This window comes from Hakea prostrata, chromosome 3 (assembly GCF_041222555.1).
Source record: "Hakea prostrata isolate BN-2017 chromosome 3, UWA_Hpros_2, whole genome shotgun sequence".
Taxonomy (NCBI): domain Eukaryota; kingdom Viridiplantae; phylum Streptophyta; class Magnoliopsida; order Proteales; family Proteaceae; genus Hakea; species Hakea prostrata.
This window is the reverse complement of record NC_142602.1, coordinates 17,667,648-17,685,855: the sequence shown is the minus strand read 5'-3', so window position 1 is coordinate 17,685,855 and position 18,208 is coordinate 17,667,648. Positions and strand designations below refer to the sequence as shown.

Below are 18,208 nucleotides of genomic sequence, written 5' to 3'. Positions count from 1 at the left end.
TATTCCCAATATGACAATATCATTCCAGGATAATAAACATATAAAAAGGAGATGCATACCATTACCAGCTCAAATAATTAATAGGTAACATGATATATAATTAATTAACTCAAAATAATTACATGTTCACATGCTTACTACAGATAACCCTCTTCCATTTATCATTAATATAATATGTGAATAAGGTTGGCAGTCACGGCGAATATTTATATTTAACATTGCAATAGTGGGTAAGCATAAGCAACTAAAATCTCCATTCAATAGTTATAAATTAAGAAAATATAAGTAAATGACACGTTAGTTTTTCATTTAATTTCTTTTTGGGTTTAGAAGTTTCATTTAATTTCTTTTTGGGTGTATCAAGAATAACAATGGAAGTGTTTCAAATGGTTAGGACAATTAGGTTTTTCTCAAGTAAATGAAACATGTTTCTCAAAACCTGCTGCCAGAAGATTTCAACCATTGAAATCACAGTTTATTAGAACATTGAAGAAGAAAAATAAGAAACTTCAGGAAATTTACTGAGATGAAACAAGGAAAGTACAACCCAGAGAGAACTATTCTAATCTTGCAGACGTAAACCCAACACAAGCATCAACAAAGTCTTCATCAATAAAATCTGTGGAGAAGATCTGCAGCCGATCTCTGCATTCATTGGAGCACTGAGAAATGAAAAGCCTTGCATAGGGATGAATCCTCATAGTCACTGACTTGACAAATACATCAGGATTATTGGCCTGAGGTGTCACTGTGTTCTCTACCCTGTAAAAGAATTTTCTTGTTGATGCTGGTGGTTGCTCGCTCAGATACTTCAAGTTGCTCTGGAATTTAGTCCATGGCAAGTCAGAATCAATCCAGTTATCCTTCAAGTAAGCTGAGCTCCACAGTGGATCACCACGGTTAGGTGCAGGTGACTTGTTTGGTTTCCACACACAGATAACGCGTTTGGGGAGCAACTCAGCCACTGTTTTGTGGAACACCTGGTCATCCTGGTGGATCAAGAACTCACCGAATTGTTCAACTAGATACTTGTCGAATTCTGGTGGATCTTTCTGGTCGAACTCAGTGCGAATCTCGAGAATTATGAGCTCTGATGTAGTCTCAGAGATGAACTTCTTGATGTCATTGATGACGACATCGACGTTATAACTCTCAAGAATTCCATGGCAGACCCGGCGATCCTCTTGAACTCGGATGTCTAAGACTCGGGTTCCCAGCACAAGTTGATCATAGATTGACAGAGTTTGGCATTCGGCAAAAGGGCGAGTTATGCCTGCAACGCCAATATCGTTGGTTGCCGAGTCATGGGTGCCTGGCCAAATGATCTTGTTTATGGGAATTCTCTCTGGATTTAGACCATTCATCCAATTCTTCCTATCTGAAGGATGGAAATCTGAACCAGGAAACTGGTTGCCAGATTTCTCTTGGAGATCTTTAAGAGTCTTCTCTTCGGCTTCTACATTTTTTTGGTGCTCCACCAACGAATTTATTCCTGATTTTCCGTGCTCCACCAACGAATTTATTTCTGATTTTCCGTGATCCACCAACGATTTCATTTCTGAAAACATCTCAAGCAAAACTAGCAGAGGAAGAAAAGGTTATGTTGATGATTAATATTGTTCTGTTCCAATTTATACTGGGATTTCTTATCGTGTCACTGTTAAAACTCTAATTATTGGTCGAATCTGCCAAATACGACCAGTTCAAATACAATTGTCGAAATCAACCACTCCTGCCCCACACGTTGCTGAATTATTGCGTGTCACCACGTAATAGCTAGGTATGCTTGGTTGGTTGAACATTATTTTGTAGTTCTATGCATTTTAAATGAATTCTGGGCAGCTTGACTTGTATGCAATTCGTCCATACCGTGTTGTTCGATAAGATTTTCAATTAAGACGATAAGTTCATTAATCTAGCTTGGGTTGGTTGGACATCAAGGAAGGAAATATTATTATACTTGGATTTGTCGTATATTTATAATTAATGAACAGGGTGACTCAGGGTATGACACCAGCTTCCTGCTTTTCTGGGGTCTTTCTCTAGTAGCTCTCTATATAAATAATATTGACTTTGAAGACCTAATAATAAGAACTAGACAGTTTTAAGAATGAACAGAAGAATAGAATTTAAGCCTATAAAAACAAAGACTTCAGAGGAGCAGAGGCATAAGATCTCCCTGGACATGTCATTTCTCACTAATTTTAGAAACAAGCAGGCAAAGAAGGCTTCCTATACAACACGAGGCCAAATTATTAAGAACCAACACATTGAGAAAAGGTGCAATCTTCAGTCGTAAGCTATTTGTACATCTTATTTAAAAATCAAGCAGGTGTTTGATACATGACCTTCATCAGAGCAATATTGAAGGATTGAATCTGTCTTATAAGTCTTATTTCAAAATTACAAGTAGTTCAGAGGGGTTTTGTCTTCTCTCCTTTCCTTGCCCAAAGTTGGCACTGGTAACTCATTTCAAGATTCTGATCTATTCCATCAACAGTAAAGCATTAATAATCAAACAAAGTAAAGAGTTTGATAGAAACAAGGGAACTCCCTAGTTATTTTTTTAATGGTTATAAAACTATAGGCTCCAAGATATCCTCCTTTGACATTTATTTAGTGGAACTTTCCCCAACTAATATTTGACAGCTATGTAAAGTATTCTAGAACAATAGTGTGTATCCACCCCAAAAGTCCCCACTCCCCACATAAACCGGGGGGAACAAAGAAGCACAATATTAAATCTTCAAATTAAAGTTTTCCTATTATTATCTACTCTGAGCTGCATTCAATGCCTCTTTTATAAATGCCTATCTCTGGATAATTGCAATCATGGAAGTACATGTATATGTGTATGCAAGCTCTTTTGATTTCCTCAACATGGAACCACCAAATATGAGAAGCACTCTAAACTACTTCAGCAGACATAATCCAGAAAAGCATGAGAAAGTTGACAGTATTAGTAACATAAGAAAACTCATAGGAAGCAAAGACTGGTAATTTAATGTATCAGAAAACCATAGTACAGAGGTTTGCTGTCAAAAGATTTCATGATGCTGAAAAAGGGAAAATCGTCAATGGATCCTTTAAGCGAACATCGATCATGGATCATCATAGTCATATGCCCTAGCATACACTCAAATACCAAATTATGAGAAAAGAGCTCAACAAAGTTGACACAAAAGAGTTCTTTTGGACAGAAGTAAATCACTATGCAATAAAGAAAACAGAGATTGGAAAAACAGAACATATACATATAACAAACAGCATATGAAGGGGGTTTGGGGGGGGGGGGTGTGGAGGGAGGGGAGGGAAGAAGTCTCTTTTGTCTAATACTAGAGACACTGACTGGATAGCAGATCATCTGGCCAAGCTTTTTGAATATCAAAATGATCTTTTGATTTACCCAAAGATGTAATTTTGGGTCATCATCAAAGTTGTTCACAGGGATGTGAGAGGTAGTCAAATGAACTTCAACCCAAGTTTTTTTGCACAGCGTAAATTGTGTTTCTATGCTCCTACTCCCCCTTCTCCTCAGAATTCCTCTTTATTGAAAGGAATAATTGGATCACGAATGGAGTAAATCCAAATTGTATATCACAGATTGGTGAAAACTAATAGGCCTTCAGCCTTCCCCCCTCCCCCCTCGACCATCCTCCTCCAGCTTCCTCTTTATTGCAAGTAACAATTGGTCCACATAAGTGAAAAATACATACTGAGGCACATAATGCTAAGCCTAAAAGGGTTTTACTGCTTGGCGCAGCAATGTGGAGATAAGTGAATTCATGAATAGAAAGGATAGTAGAAACTCAGTACCATTATTTGATAAGTTACAAATTTTACAACAGAAGGCTTCTTAAACACAAACTGAATTATACAAACATAACATTCATTTTTTGTTACTAAGAGATAACACGAAATCGAAGAATACCTCCTCCAGAGACAATTAGGGTATTGAGGCCAATACTGATGGCCAATGCTACTTCAAACAAGCACATCAATCCGAGGTTCCACTCCATGGCCAAACCATGTGAGCGTTTTTTGAGTATTCTCTAAAGGGCAGGGAGGAAGCCACTCCCATCTATTATCCAAAATATCGTACATGAGAACATCAGTAGATGTGTTTGTACTGAAGCAAATCTTGCCATGACAATAAACAGTGAGGAACATACAGTTGAAACCATGAACAAACTTACAGCACAAATGATCAGGCATGGAACAAATATTTTTCCATATGTTAGCAAATCTGTCCAACTCCCAAATGCCAATCCCTTTACTCACTCCAAATTCACAATGGCCTCCAACCAGGAACAGATCCCCACGATACACCAAGAGACGAGAGTTGATCAAAGGAGGCATCTTCACATCCACAAAGTGCCATGAACCCTTCTCCAAATCAAATGCAAGAAGATTTGCATTGGTACTCAGGCAATACAATAACCCGTTCAGATAAACAGCACCCTCAAAATTTGCAAATCTGGTTTCAAACTCATCTTTTGCCTCCCAAAGATTCGTTCTTGAATCATAAACCTGTGATGCAAACCTATTCCGCACAACAGAACTAACTGCAACTATCTTGTAGGAAGTGTTACCCACACTAACTATAGCAATTACTCGAGGCCAAAACATAGGCAACATGCGTGGTAACACTCTGTGAGTTTGGGTGAAAAGATTTAAAACAACAATGGAACCCTTTTTGTCTTCCGCTAGAAGGAGACCCTCATGCGAAACAAGAGCTCGACGAAGCCCACAACATGCGCTTGGGCAAGAGGATGATACAAATGATAAAGAAATTAAAACCCAATTGTTTTCTGCTGGATTATAAGCAGCAGCAACCTGATTGTTGAAATCTGCGAAAAGCACAAAGTAAGACTCTTGATGATTTACCAGTCTGTAAGCAGAACGAAAAGATTCTGATTGGATTATATTTCTCCATGTCTTGCAGACAGATTTTGTCCTGAACAAGCTCGAAATCGGAAGCCGCGCGAGGATATTATCCCACATATGAAGGGGAAGCAAATCCCATGCCAAACCAGGACGAGATATCTCCTCTCCACCAACCGAATGTCTTCTTGCCTTCTCGCTTTCCATGATTGAAGCTTAAAAGACTCAAATTGACGTTTTCAGAAAACCCAGATGAAATTTCTTGCGCAAGAGTCCTCTCCTCCACAACCCATCTTTATATAATCTTAAATCGAACAACAGATAGCATATTGGCTATTGGGCAAAGGAGGAGCGAACCAAAAAGACAAAGCAGAACGTAGAACCTATGTCATAGTGAATCGTGATGAAGTAGATAAACCAATAAAAATGCCAACACTTTTTGGATTCTTGCATAGGGATATTTGCAGAGTATCCAGTGCTAAGCGTGGACGAGAGAGACGGCCTAGAATCTCAATTGCCGTGGGTAGGCAGGATATCACATATCGGAAATCTTTTGTTGTTGGAAATTTCGATTCTTAAATAATATTTAGGAATTAAGGAATGAAATACTAAAATGTAAAACGTATAGGAAAGGGTTACCCAAAAAATAACTGGGAAAAAAAAGGCTAAACAAGTATATTCTCTGTTATAATTTTCAGTTTCTATCTTATACGAATAAATTTGTAGAAATAAATATTTGATAGTAACGTAGGAGTCTTCTGAAAAACGGCAGAAATCCAAATTTTATTCGTCAAAAAGGTTAGATAACTAAGACACAAGTGGTATTGGAAATCATATTAATAGCAAGATGAAAAAAAAGGAACACTAACAACTTCGACTAAGTATAGATCTTTTGTCAACAGCATCATAGATGGGGAAGATTACAAATGGAAATTTAGAGCAAGTTACTAATCACAAGATTAGGTCACTGATGTAGCTGCAGTCAGATCGAACTTTAGATCTGAAAGTGCATTTGTTCATACTTCTTTTTCTCTCTCTCTTTTTTTTTTTTTTTTTTCTTTTTTTTCATATATATGTTATCTGGAAACTTGAGATTGCAACTTATTTTACGTATCCCAATAGTTAGGAAAAATGCAAATATGTGAGCAACAATGTCTCAAAATGATCACTAGAAATTCTAAAAAATTTCAAATCATTTTAATGATGAAAAATGAAAAAACCTTGATTCACTTCATATATGATTACTAACGATGATTCATTATTCAGATTTCAACCTTGCATTAAACCTTTTTTTTTTTATTATTAAGCAAAAAAAAAAACTTTATTTTTTATGTAAACTATGAACATTCTTTTATTTTTGTTCATTCTTTTATTTTTTTTAACCAAATGTCATTCCAATAGGCAGAAAGATAACATGGAGTCAGACTTACACAAATCTAACAACCAAGAGGTGGAAAGTGGCCCTAGTTAGTCCTTCTTGCCAAGAAAACTATCTTTCCAACTAAAAAATGAGCAATAAAATTACATTCCCTATGAATAAAAGAGAAATTACAAGATAAAAAAGAAGAGTAAAAGTGATTAATATCATCCACAATATTCCTCAAACTAGAAGGGGATGAAACTTCAAATTTTAGAATATAGATCAACTCCTGGCAATCACTTTCCACTAATATGTAATCTATCCCCTCCGCTATTGCAACCAGAAGGCCTTCCTGAATACCAAGAGCTTCTCCAACTATTGGTGAGGTGAAAAAAAGAATTGAAAACCTCCTGAGTGATCCCTTAGTATGATGCCCAAGCCACCTTTATTGTCCTTCAAAGTTGCATCTGAATTAAGTTTCAAAACCCCCTTAAGAAGAGGTTCCCATGAAAGTTGTGGAGCATTTACAACAGCAATAAAATTGTGTTCCAATGACTCTGCTTTCAAGGCCTAAATTAAAATATCATTTGAGGAAATAGTACTTCCTTAAAAAATAAGTTTATTTCTAGCCTGCCAAAAACTCGAACAAATGAAGGCTGCAATGCTTGATATTGATAGAAATGCATTAGGGATGCATGCTGTTCTAGGTGTGGAGTAGGGGATGAAAGTTTCCTACTGTAAAGTGTAAATTAACCTTCACTCATCTTGTTTTTGAATATTAGTAAGGCAAAAGTTGTGACCATATAAAAGAAGTCTTTTATTTTATTAACAATCTGTCACCCCTATTAAAAATTCCAAAGTATCTTCCCCCTTACCCATCTTAGTATAAATGGCCATATATATAGCAAGGATAGTCTCTTCACCAAACTTGGTTGTAGCTGCTAATTAATTATATCAATTCGCATTGTCACCGTATTTGCAGCATATCCAACCAAAACCCTACTACAAGGTTCAGTCAGTGAGAAGTACGAATAAAGCATATGAGATTCCTCTCCTGGTTCCTTAGCTGTATCACTTGAGACAATCAAGGTTTAAAGTATCGGTATCGAGTATTGTATCGGTTATGTAATTTTAAGAGACGTATCGTCCTGTATCGAGTATTGTATCGCTTTGGCTAATGTATTTTAGTGTAATTTAATGTAGAGACGTATCGAGTTGTATCGTATCGGTTAGATCAAATATGGATACGTATCGGCTAGTATCGTATAGTATGAGTTGTATCGTATCGATTAGATCAAATATGGATACGTATCGGACTAGTATCGTATAGTATCGTGGGATACTTTAAACCTTGGAGACAATACAGATCTCAAGGTACTTATAGAGGGAAGTAAACTAGTCTTCTAAAATGCTCATCGGAACGATTCTCTTGAGCAAAAACTTTATCTAACATTGACACCATCATTGTAGTTCTGGGCCACAAGCAGCTTTAACCTCTCTGCAATCATGTCCTCAAGGCAAGAAGAGAAGAGAAGAGAAGAGAAGAGAAGAGAAGAGAGAGAAAAGTTCATTTCCCAGTTCCCACCCTAGGTGTCATGCTCTATTACTACATGATCAGTATCACAATAATGCATGCCCGCTTCACATTTTATGGTTGCCTCAACTTCTTAATCATATATCACTAGATTAAACTTTTGAATTTTTATGACAACAAGCGGACATTTGTAATTAATTTTTTCTTAAAGATAATAAATGTAATTGATTGTAAATTTAAGGAATCCATATGTAATTTATCCATTAAAATAATTAGTGTGTGAGAGACAGAGAGGATAACTACATCTGGGTGTATCAAGATTAACAATGACAGTGTGAATTCGAAGTTTCCAACTAGCAAAGACAGTTAAGACTGAGAATGAAATTTGTCATTCAAATTTTCTGCAACGGTGGATGTATTTGTCATTCTTTAATCGAGTAAAGATGGCATACCATGAGTCGGCCAGATAATCTCATACCGTTAAATGATTTAAAATTTCAAATTTGAGTTTAAACTTCTACTTAGTTTCATACCTAGTGATTGCAAATGATGTAATCTGTGAGATCTATAATAACAAAGAGAGTTCTTCGAAATAAAATAACTCTAAAGAACAAATTAAATACAGATATGATTAGGTTTTTTCAAGTAAAATGTAAATGAAACATTTTTCTCAAAACCTGGTGCCAGAAGATTTCAACCATTGAAACATAATTTATTAGAACATTGAAGAAGAAAAAAAGAAACAAGGAAATTTACTGAGATGAAACAAGGAAAGTACAACCCAGAGAGAGTCAGAGAACTATTATAATCTTGCAGAAGTAAACCCAACGCATGCATCAATAAAATCTGTGGAGAAGATCTGCAGCCGATCTCTGCATTCATTAGAGCACTGAGAAATGAAAAGCCTTGCGTAGGGATGAATCCTCATAGTCACTGACTTGACAAATAGATCAAGTTTATCAGGCCGGGTTGTCACTGTATTCTCTACCCTGTAAAAGAATTTTCTAGTTGATGCCGGTGGTTGCTCGATCAGATACTTCATGTTGCTCTGGAACTTAGTCCATGGCAAGTCAGTTTCAATCCAGTTATCCTTCAAATAAGCATAGCTCCACAGTGGATCACCAGGATTAGGTGCAGGTGACTTGTTTGGTTTCCACACACAGATAACGCGTTTAGGGAGCAACTCAGCCACTGTTTTGTCAAACACCTGACCATCCTGGTGGATCAAGAACTTACGGAGTTGATCAACTAGATACTTATCGAATTCGGGTGGATCTTCTTGGTCGAACTCAGTGCGAACCTCGAGAATTATGATCTCTGATCGATTTAGTCTCAGAGATGAACTTCTTGATGTCACTGATGACAACATCAATGTCATAACTCGAAATGACGACTCCATGGCAGACCAGGCGATCCTTTTGAACTCGGATATCTAAGACTCGGGTTCCCAGTACAAGTTGATCATAGATTGACAAAGTTTTGCATCCGGCAAAAGGGCTAGTTATGCCAATATCGTTGGTCGCCGAGTTATGGGTGCCTGGCCAAATGATCTTGTTTATATATGGGAATTCTCTTTGGGTTTAGAGACCCTTCATCCAATTCTTCCTATCTGAAGGATGGTAATCTGAACCAGGAAACTGGTTGCCAGATTTCTCTTGGAGATCTTTAAGAGTCTCCTCTTCGGCTTTTAATCCTGATATTGTGTACTCCACCAACGAATTTATTCCGTGCTCCAACGACGATCCTATTTCTGAAAACATCTCAAGCAAAACTTGTAGAGGAAGAAAATTAAGGTTGGGTTGATGATTAACATTGTTCTGTTCCAATTTATTCTGGGATTTCTTTTGTGGTTTTTACAGATTTTTTCTATCTATGCACTCTAATTGGTCGAATCTGCCAAATAAGTGCTGTTCAAATACAATTGTCGAAATCAACCACTCTAGTAGGCATGCTTGGTTGGTTCAACATTATTTTTTCATAAAGTTTTCTTTCCAACGCACTTTTTGGATTGTGATTCTTATATCAAATAAGGAAGTTATAAGGAAGTTATGAAGTTTTTCATGAAAATGTGCAATATATAAGTAAAATCTGAGCAGCATAGGAATAAGACAATATTTTGCATCTGTGATGAAATTTTTTCTTTGTGATATAATCTCCATTTAGGGGTTTGAAAATAATTTTAAAATAGTCTGGGGGTTTTTGTGAAAAAAAGTTTTATATCTTAAGGAGGAGCATATAATTTTGAAAAATTGTATGATACGGATCTAATGGTTATTAGAAGGACATAGATGAAAATTCGATTTTAAGGGATGAGATTGATGTGTTTGGTTTTCAAGCGTCCATGACAGAAAAGATTCCATCGCGAGGTGTTTGGTTGACCGGGAATATGCATATATGCTATATTGTGAAGCATATTGATTAAAATGATCCAGTGTATTGCATGTTTAAGATAGAATAAAAAAGATTCTATTTGAAATAAATATAATAAATCCTGATGAAGTAGATAAAGCAATAGAAATGCCAACACTCTTTGGTTTATTGCATATGGATATTTGTAGGGTATCCGGTGCTTAAGCGGACGACAGAGACGGCCCAAAGCCTCAATTGCCATGGGTAGGCAGGATATCACACACTGGGAATCTTTTGTAGTGTAAAATTTCGGTTCTTAAATAATATTTAGGAATTTAGGAATGAAATACTAAAAAAAAAAAACATTTAGGAAAGGCTTACCAAAAAATAACAATATTTAAGGGAGGTGGAAAAAAAAAAGGAAGGCTAAACAAGTATATTCTTTGCTATAATTTTCAGTTTCTATTTTATCCGAATAAATTTTGTAAAAATAAATATTGGTAGTAACGTTGAGTTTTCTGAAATTTTCAGCAAGATTGTCATTTGGCCTATTGTTCAAGATATTTTACATTTTAAAGCTTACTATAACCAACGTAGTTTTTTGTAATTCCAATTTCCAAGATCCATCCATAAAAGTGTAGATTCCATTTACCAAAAAAAAAAAAAAGTGTAGATTCCTCAGTTCGGGTGACTGTATGGATGAAGTTTTCGATAAATTGATCCCTGACTTCTACAAATTTGTAAAGCAGATGCCCCTGTTTGTAATGAATTTGCAAATTGTAAATTCCTCAGCTTGGGTTTCCTTTCTCACTAAAAAAAAATAAAAAAATAAAAAAAATCTCGATTGATATGATTGAACCAATATGGGTTGGTTATTTGGGTTCGACCGGTTGGTCCAAACATTAAAGTGTAAATTCCTCAATTTGGGTTCCTTTCTTTGCAATGAATTTTTCTTTCACCAAACAAAAAAATGCATATTTCTATGTTGATAAAATTGAACCAATATGGATTTGTTATTTGGGTTCAACAGGTTGGTCCAAACATTAAAGAAGGTTATCACTTATCAGTAAAATGGGATGGATTTGAATCACCAAAATCCACTTAGAAAACTTGGTCCACACACGGACCGAGAAAATGTTTTGTCATCCATCAATCAGGTCAAAACTTTTGTTGTTTTGAATTTCTGTCTTCTTCTTTCTACCCCAAAAAAAAATAAAAATTAAATTTGCCTTCTTCCAACTATGGATCTCTTGGTTCAGAAGTAAAAGAATCATTCAATAGCGTCAACATTTATCATCCATTAATTCTTTATATACATAGTACGTTGGCTGTCCCCAAGAAAATCCATCTATTCTAAAGAACTAGAAAGATTTGCAGAACTAATATTCTCCATAATCCTCTTACTTGACGGTACTACATCTAGAAGAGATTTTAGGGTTTTCTTGCTTTACCAGATACTCAAAATAGTAACAACAGGTAGCTAGATACATAATAGAACTACCACAGGACACTAATCTAATTTATATACTTTCCACTACAAGTTGCAGGCAGATTGATTTGGAATGATCTCTAGCACGGACAGTGCTTCCCATAATGCAATGGCATCAAATAATTTAAAGAGGTTTCACTCGCAACTGCATTTAGAGAATCAGTCAATCTTGGACGCCATATGACATCCCGCACATACTTGAGTGTCTGGAAGTGCAACAATGGCTGTCCCATGCATGAGATATCAATCTGTAATGAACATGTCAAAAGACTACTGAGCCTCTGCAGAAAATTTCATTGCTGAAGAAAAATAAAGTATTCCTCAGATTCAACAAAGATCTAGCATACAATACATTTGAACGGATACACAGAAGTACTCCTCGATCTTGTAACGTAACAAGTCCCAAGAAATTAAACTGTAGGGCTTATTTCATGATACACAAATCACAAGAATTGCAGAAGCTTTGATTTATAGAAATATGGCACACGGGAGGGATATCAATATTCATCCTTCCTTGGCCTAAAATCAATAAAACAGACTAGAAATATGGAACCTGCTACCTTTCTAATTTTAGTTTGTAAGTTTCACCTGGATCAAACTGATCAAACAAATATCCTAGAGTAACATAACAGTTTAGAAAGTAAATGACTACTTCAAGTTAACTACGATCAATATGGGAGTCTCAGGCCTTGAAACACAGCATGCTACAATCAATACAACAGACGTTCTATTTTCAATAGAGTTTCCAGAAAGTGGAAGACTTGAACTTGAAAACTTTGCATTCATCAAAAACTTATTAAATTTCTGGCAGGAGTTACTCATCATATGTACAACAGTCTTGGTTTAGCCACTTGTGGACTGAGCTGCTCTAATCTAAACCAAGTTGCTCTCTCACTTCTGTTTTGTCAGAACTCTAGAGAGAATTGCTTCTGCCTGTGCATCAGTATATATTGATGTTACTTTTCACTAACTCCAGAAATATGATAGGTCACTACCATCGGTCTTGTTCTTGCATGGTGTCTTGCAATAAATATATAAGGCTGCTATTGTCTACCTTTATCCGATATAGTCTCAACCTAATAGTTCTGTAGAATCAAGAAGTTTCAAAAATCATGTGTTGATCAAAGTATCTTGATACAACTCCACCTAATTTGGCAATAGCTATATCCTGCTAATATGTCCATGGGGAAACAAATAGAAAACATAATTTTTAATGGATTTGATTAACCATGTCCCAAACTCTATCTGCCAGATAAAACTTGACATGGGATCTTGGGATCCATCATTTCACAAATTTCCAGCCCCACAAGTGCTGCGATTTCCAAAACTAATGACTTGGTGATAGCAAGGTGTTTGTGAAAGACAAAGGGAATAAGAAAGCAACTTGGGGCTATCATGGTAACAGATTTTTCCATGACAAATGACAAGATTAATCAGAGGACTCGAACACCATTTTTGTTGTTCTGATTTCCGGAGTCACTGGAAAAACAGCAGAAATCCACATTTTATTCGTCAAAAAGATTAGATAACTAAGACAGAAGTGGTATTGGAAATCATATTAATCGCAAGATCAAAAGAAGGAACACTGTCAACTTACTTCGACTAAGCATAGATCTTTTGTGACTTTGTCAACAGCAACATAGATTGTAAAGAGTAGAAAATGGAAATTTAGAACAAGTAACTAATTACAAGGTTATGTCACTGATGTAGCTGCAGTCAGATCCAACTTTAGATCCTGAAAGTGCATTTTCTCATATGGTATCTGGATACTTGAAATTGCAACTTATTTTACCTATTCCAATACTTGGGGGAAATGCAAATATGTGAGCGAAAACGTCTCAAGAATCACTCAAAAAAGAATTCAAACCATTTTAATGATGGAAAAAATGAAGAAAAAACCCTAATTTTTTACCTCATAATTACCAACGATGATTCATTATTCAGATTTCAACCTTGAAAAACTATCAGATAAATGCTTTTAATTGTTGCATTAAACTTCCCTATTTATGTAAACATTCACTCATCTTTTATTAAGGCAAAAGTTGTGACCATATAATAGAACTCTTTCATTTTATTAAGAATCTCTTACCCCCATTAAAAATTCCAAAATATATTCCCCCTTAGCCATCTGAGTAAAACTGGGTATGAAGCAAGGATTCTCTCTTTACCAAACTTGGTTCTAGCTAATTATATCAATTCCCATCATCACTGTCTTTGCAGCATATCCAACCAAAACCCTACACGGTTCAGTCAGTGAGAAGTATGAATAAAGCATATGAGATTCCTCTACTGGTTCCCTAGCTATATCACTTGAGACAATACTCTCAAGGTACTTATAGAGGCAAGTGAAGTTACCCTTCCAAAATGCTCATCGGTACGATTCTCCTGAGCATAAACTTTATCTAACATTGACACCATCATTGTAGTTCTGGGCCACAAGCAGCTTTAACCTCTCTGCAATCATGCCCTCAAGAAGAAAATCATTTCCCACCCTAGGTATCATGCTCTATTACTACATCAGTATCACAAAAATGCCCACTTCACATTTCATGTTGCCTCAGCTTCTTAATCATCACTGGATCATACTGCTAGACTGCAACTCCCTTAAAATAATGTATATTTACTGGACCCATTAACCTAATAGAAACCCAGAAGGGTCTGCATTCTCTTCATCATTACAATAAAACTCTATAGACCTATTCCTTCTGAAACCTATTGGATGGTGGAGGCCCAAGATCTCTTTCTGTAAGCCCTAGCACCTCTGCATGTTCACCAAGTACGCGAAAGCACTCATGGAAGGGAGTTTGAAGGACAGAAACTAGAATGATTATGATGCTAAGGAGTAATTACCTCAGCCACATTGGTGAGCCCAAGCTTTGTAACCAGGTACTTCTTCACTATCAAAATTGTCACGTTCTCTTCTCTTTCAGAATTTATTAACCCAATATGCAAAAAAAGAAAAAGAAAAAGGTCAGTTTTCCACTGATTTCACAAGCCAACATGATTAACAAGTGGAAAGAAAAGCAAGTTCTACCAGAAAAGAAGAAAAGACGACTTAGAACATTATTTACGTAAGGTTAGCTCTCATGAGTCATGACTTGCAAGTTGCAACACTTACTTCACTCTAATGTACGCCTTTGGAATTTGCGGCAATATCTCCCCTTGCCTGGCATCATGAGCCACACGTTAGTAAGGAACCATAAAATATAGAGAGAAAAACGAGTCACCTACCGATTAGCTGCCGAGCGAAGGGTAAACCACAACCCGGTCGTCTTAGGGATCTGCACCTGCAGCTGCACACGAGGCCCAGATGGTTCAGATTCCACGTGCCATGGCCCTTGGCATGATGATGCTCCATGATGCTGATAATAATTACTACCAGGACTAGGAGTCGTCGTGGAACTCGCTCCAACGTTGCCATTCTGAAACCCTAACCCTAATCCTCCATGCTTCGGCGACTGCCAAAGAGGAATTAAAGGTGAAGACGTCGACCCGAGAGCAGCACGACGAAGGGGATTGGTCGATCTGGGTTGTTGTTCCGAGTTGGAAACAAGAGCAAGGCCGAGTTCAAGCTTCTGACTCGCTTCCCATCCATTATTGCCGTCTTGTTCCTCTCCTTGTTGGGTATATTCTTCGTCGTCTAAGTCTTGTTCAAAGCACACGTAGTGGTTTGAAAATGAGGAAGCCATGAGTGCTGCCGTAGGGTAAAAGAAGGACTGCGATTAGGGTTTTGGTTCGGTTTGGCCCTTTATAGAACGGCAAAGACGAAAAGGAGAAAGACTTTCCTGTTCATACCTAAAGAAACCCATATAAATCAAAGTAAATTTTCTTTCACTCGCCTTTTTTATTCTGGGAAGACAGAAGTGTATAGTGTCACACTTTTTTCATTCATTTTATGATCTTTATTCTCCCTCACCCCCATCCCCAAAACCCTAGTAAGAACCGAAAGACCCTTGCGTCTCCATGTTTCTCTTTTCAGTCTTCTTGGGATTAAAACCCAGCACGGAATTATAGATAGCAACAGTAGGGAGGCACTGGGGTTTTCGCTGCTTTCCAAGGCGTTGTTTGTTCTTGTTACTGTTGTCGTCGCACACCTGCACAGTATCCATTCAGGTTTCCTCTTAACTCCTCATAACACCACCGGCCAAAGAGAGCAAAAGAGGGAGAGAAAGAGATACCTCCATGTACTGCTGAAGAGCACTGTGATGCTTTTGTTTAGGAAGTACTGTGACTTTTGGTTCTGCATCTGCATCTGCATCTGCATCGATGGGTTCTTAGACATTCCTTCTTTTTGCCTGTAAATTGGCCTCTGCAGAGACTCACAACACTTGTTCTTTTCTTGAAGGAGGGATGGAGGGATATCTAAGAAGCGAATAGGAGAAGAGGTTACTGATATCTTACATAATCGATTAATCAAGATAGTGCTTTGTGTTGTGTTAGGCTGTTAGGGTTAGGTGGAGACGTGGAGGGATCATACCTGGAGAGACACGTGGCAGACAATGGATTGGACAAGTAGGCCCGAGAGAGACACCCAGTACAGTACATTGGCTTGGCTTGGTTGTAGGAGTGTCAGTTAGTGGGTGGTAGGGTAGCAGAGAGAGAGATGGGGGGGGATGAGGGGATCCATCAAGTATCATCATAGCAACGCTCCAACGCGTGCATGATGTGGGACCCATACGAGTTACTGTCGCTCTCGGTTTTGGGTCGAATCGGATTGAACTCGGTCTGACATCTGGATACGTCATGATGTTGTGATCCTCCGACATCACGACCAATCCTTCACAGAGTCAAAAGACTCAAAACTCACAACAACATCGAATAGAGTGAAGTTTACGAAGGAGGAGTTGCGGTTTTAAGCGGCGTGGTGTGGGATTAATAAAATATCAAATTTCTGTTAAATGAATTTCAATTATATGAAATGATATTGGGACACATGTCACACATTTATAATGAAATGAATCATCCATTTCTAACAAGAAAATGGACTAGATAAATTTTTGATTTTATGTGACATAGTGTTTTCATCTATATCAAATTTATGTCTCGAATCACTATAACTATAACATTGATGGCCTTACGATAGAAATCGGATTGGCGATGCTAGCCTACAATAATTGGCTTTTGCATTTCTTAGCTTCCAACTACCCATCCTTTGTGGCTAGTAATCTAACAAATCATCAAAAGAGTTAGATTAACCTTTTCTCTGGGTTTTTATAAAGATATCAAACATTAAAAGAAGTAGCCATTGGAAGTTCAATATGAGAAATTGCAGAGTCGCTGCTATTGTAGTTTTATAGCACATTTGTTATTATCTCAGAGAAAAGAGGTTCTCCTCTTCGTAGTTGAATTTTTCGAGGAAAAAAGACTAGGGTTTTGGAGAAATGTAACTTTTCTAAATCCAACTTCTATTCGTATGTTTTCTTTCTTATACTTCTCTTCAGGGGCGGAGCCATGATTGAACATGGAGGGGGGCCGAATGTATCTGAGCTAATGTGGGACCCACTGTATGTCCCATCTTAGAATATATTATTATATTTTAATGTAGAGTCTACATTAAAAATTAGGTAAATTAATAGAAAATTCGTGAGTGTGAGAGAGAGAAATGAATAATTTGAGAAAGAGAGAGTGAATACCTGATGTTGAAAAGATTTAGGAAAATTTCAAAGTTTGCTAACTACTTCAATATTTTGTGAGATGTGTGAGAAAAAAAAAAGAGAAAAAATAAATAAAAGAGAAAATTCATGAGAGAACAAATATAAATGAAAATAGGAGAGAATATATAAGGAGAATTTCATGGATCGTGAATTAGTTTTTAATTAGAATTTAACCTTTTATTCCTTAAAACTAGGGATTTAATGACAACCATTAGATAGAGATTATGAATGACATTTGTACCCATCATCTTTATCATAAAATTTTAATTTTAATTTTTGGAGGGGGCCAAATAGTGGTATTTCACATTTAAAGATAGAGAAATAAGGAAAAAAACAGATATTTACAATTTCAAAAAATCCGGGGGGCCATGGCCCCCTCCGGTCCCAACGTGGCTCCGCCACTGCTTCTCTTTGAGGCCTTCCTGAGCAAGAAAGCAACCTACAAATTAGATTGTTTATGGTTTTGGGGGTTGTAGAAGCAGAAACTGGAGCAATGCCGGAGGAAGAGGAAGAAAACCAATAGGGCTTCTTTGTTCGATATGAGTTTTACGAAGGTAATAATTTGAATAATAATTGGGCACCGTCAAACCCAACGGTAGCTCCGATCTTAAAATTGAGGCTAATGGATGCAAACAAAAATTTTGCTTGGTTTTGTTTGGAAAGCAACTACCAAGAAACAAAGGCTCTCATTTTGTAAATTGTGAAAGTTGTAAACCTTTAAAAAATATATATATTTACATACATACTCATATACTTATTCTTACCATCATTGGATTTTCTAATATACGTGGTGTTAGGGATATATAAACAAAGAAGAAACATAAGAAAAATGCATTAGAGTATTTTAATGTGCTTCGGAGATAAAAGAAGTTTCACTATTTCAAAAAACATCACAAAACTCTCACACCTACAAAACTCTACCATTTATTTGATTTTTT

At 36.7% G+C, this 18,208-nt stretch overlaps 3 protein-coding genes and 1 pseudogene across 5 annotated transcripts; all 4 read right to left on the bottom strand.

The window, feature by feature from the left end:
• Positions 1–495: 495 nt before the first annotated feature.
• On the bottom strand, positions 496–2,292 carry LOC149021319 (uncharacterized). The gene has a single exon (XM_089149572.1). It carries the CDS (start codon positions 1,566–1,568, stop codon positions 558–560), a length of 1,011 nt encoding a protein of 336 aa, XP_089005698.1. The 5' UTR covers positions 1,569–2,292; the 3' UTR covers positions 496–557.
• A 1,024-nt stretch (positions 2,293–3,316) lies between these two features.
• LOC149021318 (F-box/kelch-repeat protein At5g15710-like) lies at positions 3,317–5,423 on the bottom strand. Of its 2 annotated transcripts, XM_089147096.1 has the most exons (2): positions 4,197–5,423; positions 3,317–4,081 (listed from the first exon to the last, which is right to left on the bottom strand). In XM_089147096.1, the coding sequence occupies exons 1-2, from the start codon at positions 5,089–5,091 to the stop codon at positions 4,053–4,055; spliced, it is 924 nt and encodes a 307-aa protein (XP_089003222.1). In that variant the 5' UTR covers positions 5,092–5,423; the 3' UTR covers positions 3,317–4,052. The 2 variants fall into 2 exon arrangements, with proteins under 2 accessions (XP_089003222.1, XP_089003221.1); XM_089147095.1 differs by having other exon boundaries at positions 3,317–5,423.
• A 3,064-nt stretch (positions 5,424–8,487) lies between these two features.
• Positions 8,488–9,555, bottom strand: LOC149021317 (uncharacterized; annotated as a pseudogene).
• A 1,860-nt stretch (positions 9,556–11,415) lies between these two features.
• On the bottom strand, positions 11,416–15,997 carry LOC149021316 (uncharacterized). Of its 2 annotated transcripts, XM_089149571.1 has the most exons (5): positions 15,795–15,997; positions 14,848–15,710; positions 14,735–14,782; positions 14,467–14,539; positions 11,416–11,864 (listed from the first exon to the last, which is right to left on the bottom strand). In XM_089149571.1, the coding sequence occupies exons 2-5, from the start codon at positions 15,303–15,305 to the stop codon at positions 11,697–11,699; spliced, it is 747 nt and encodes a 248-aa protein (XP_089005697.1). In that variant the 5' UTR covers positions 15,306–15,710; positions 15,795–15,997; the 3' UTR covers positions 11,416–11,696. The 2 variants fall into 2 exon arrangements, 1 of the variants encoding a protein (XP_089005697.1); XR_016172321.1 differs by having other exon boundaries at positions 14,467–14,534; positions 14,735–15,710.
• Between the last annotated feature and the right edge of the window lie 2,211 nt (positions 15,998–18,208).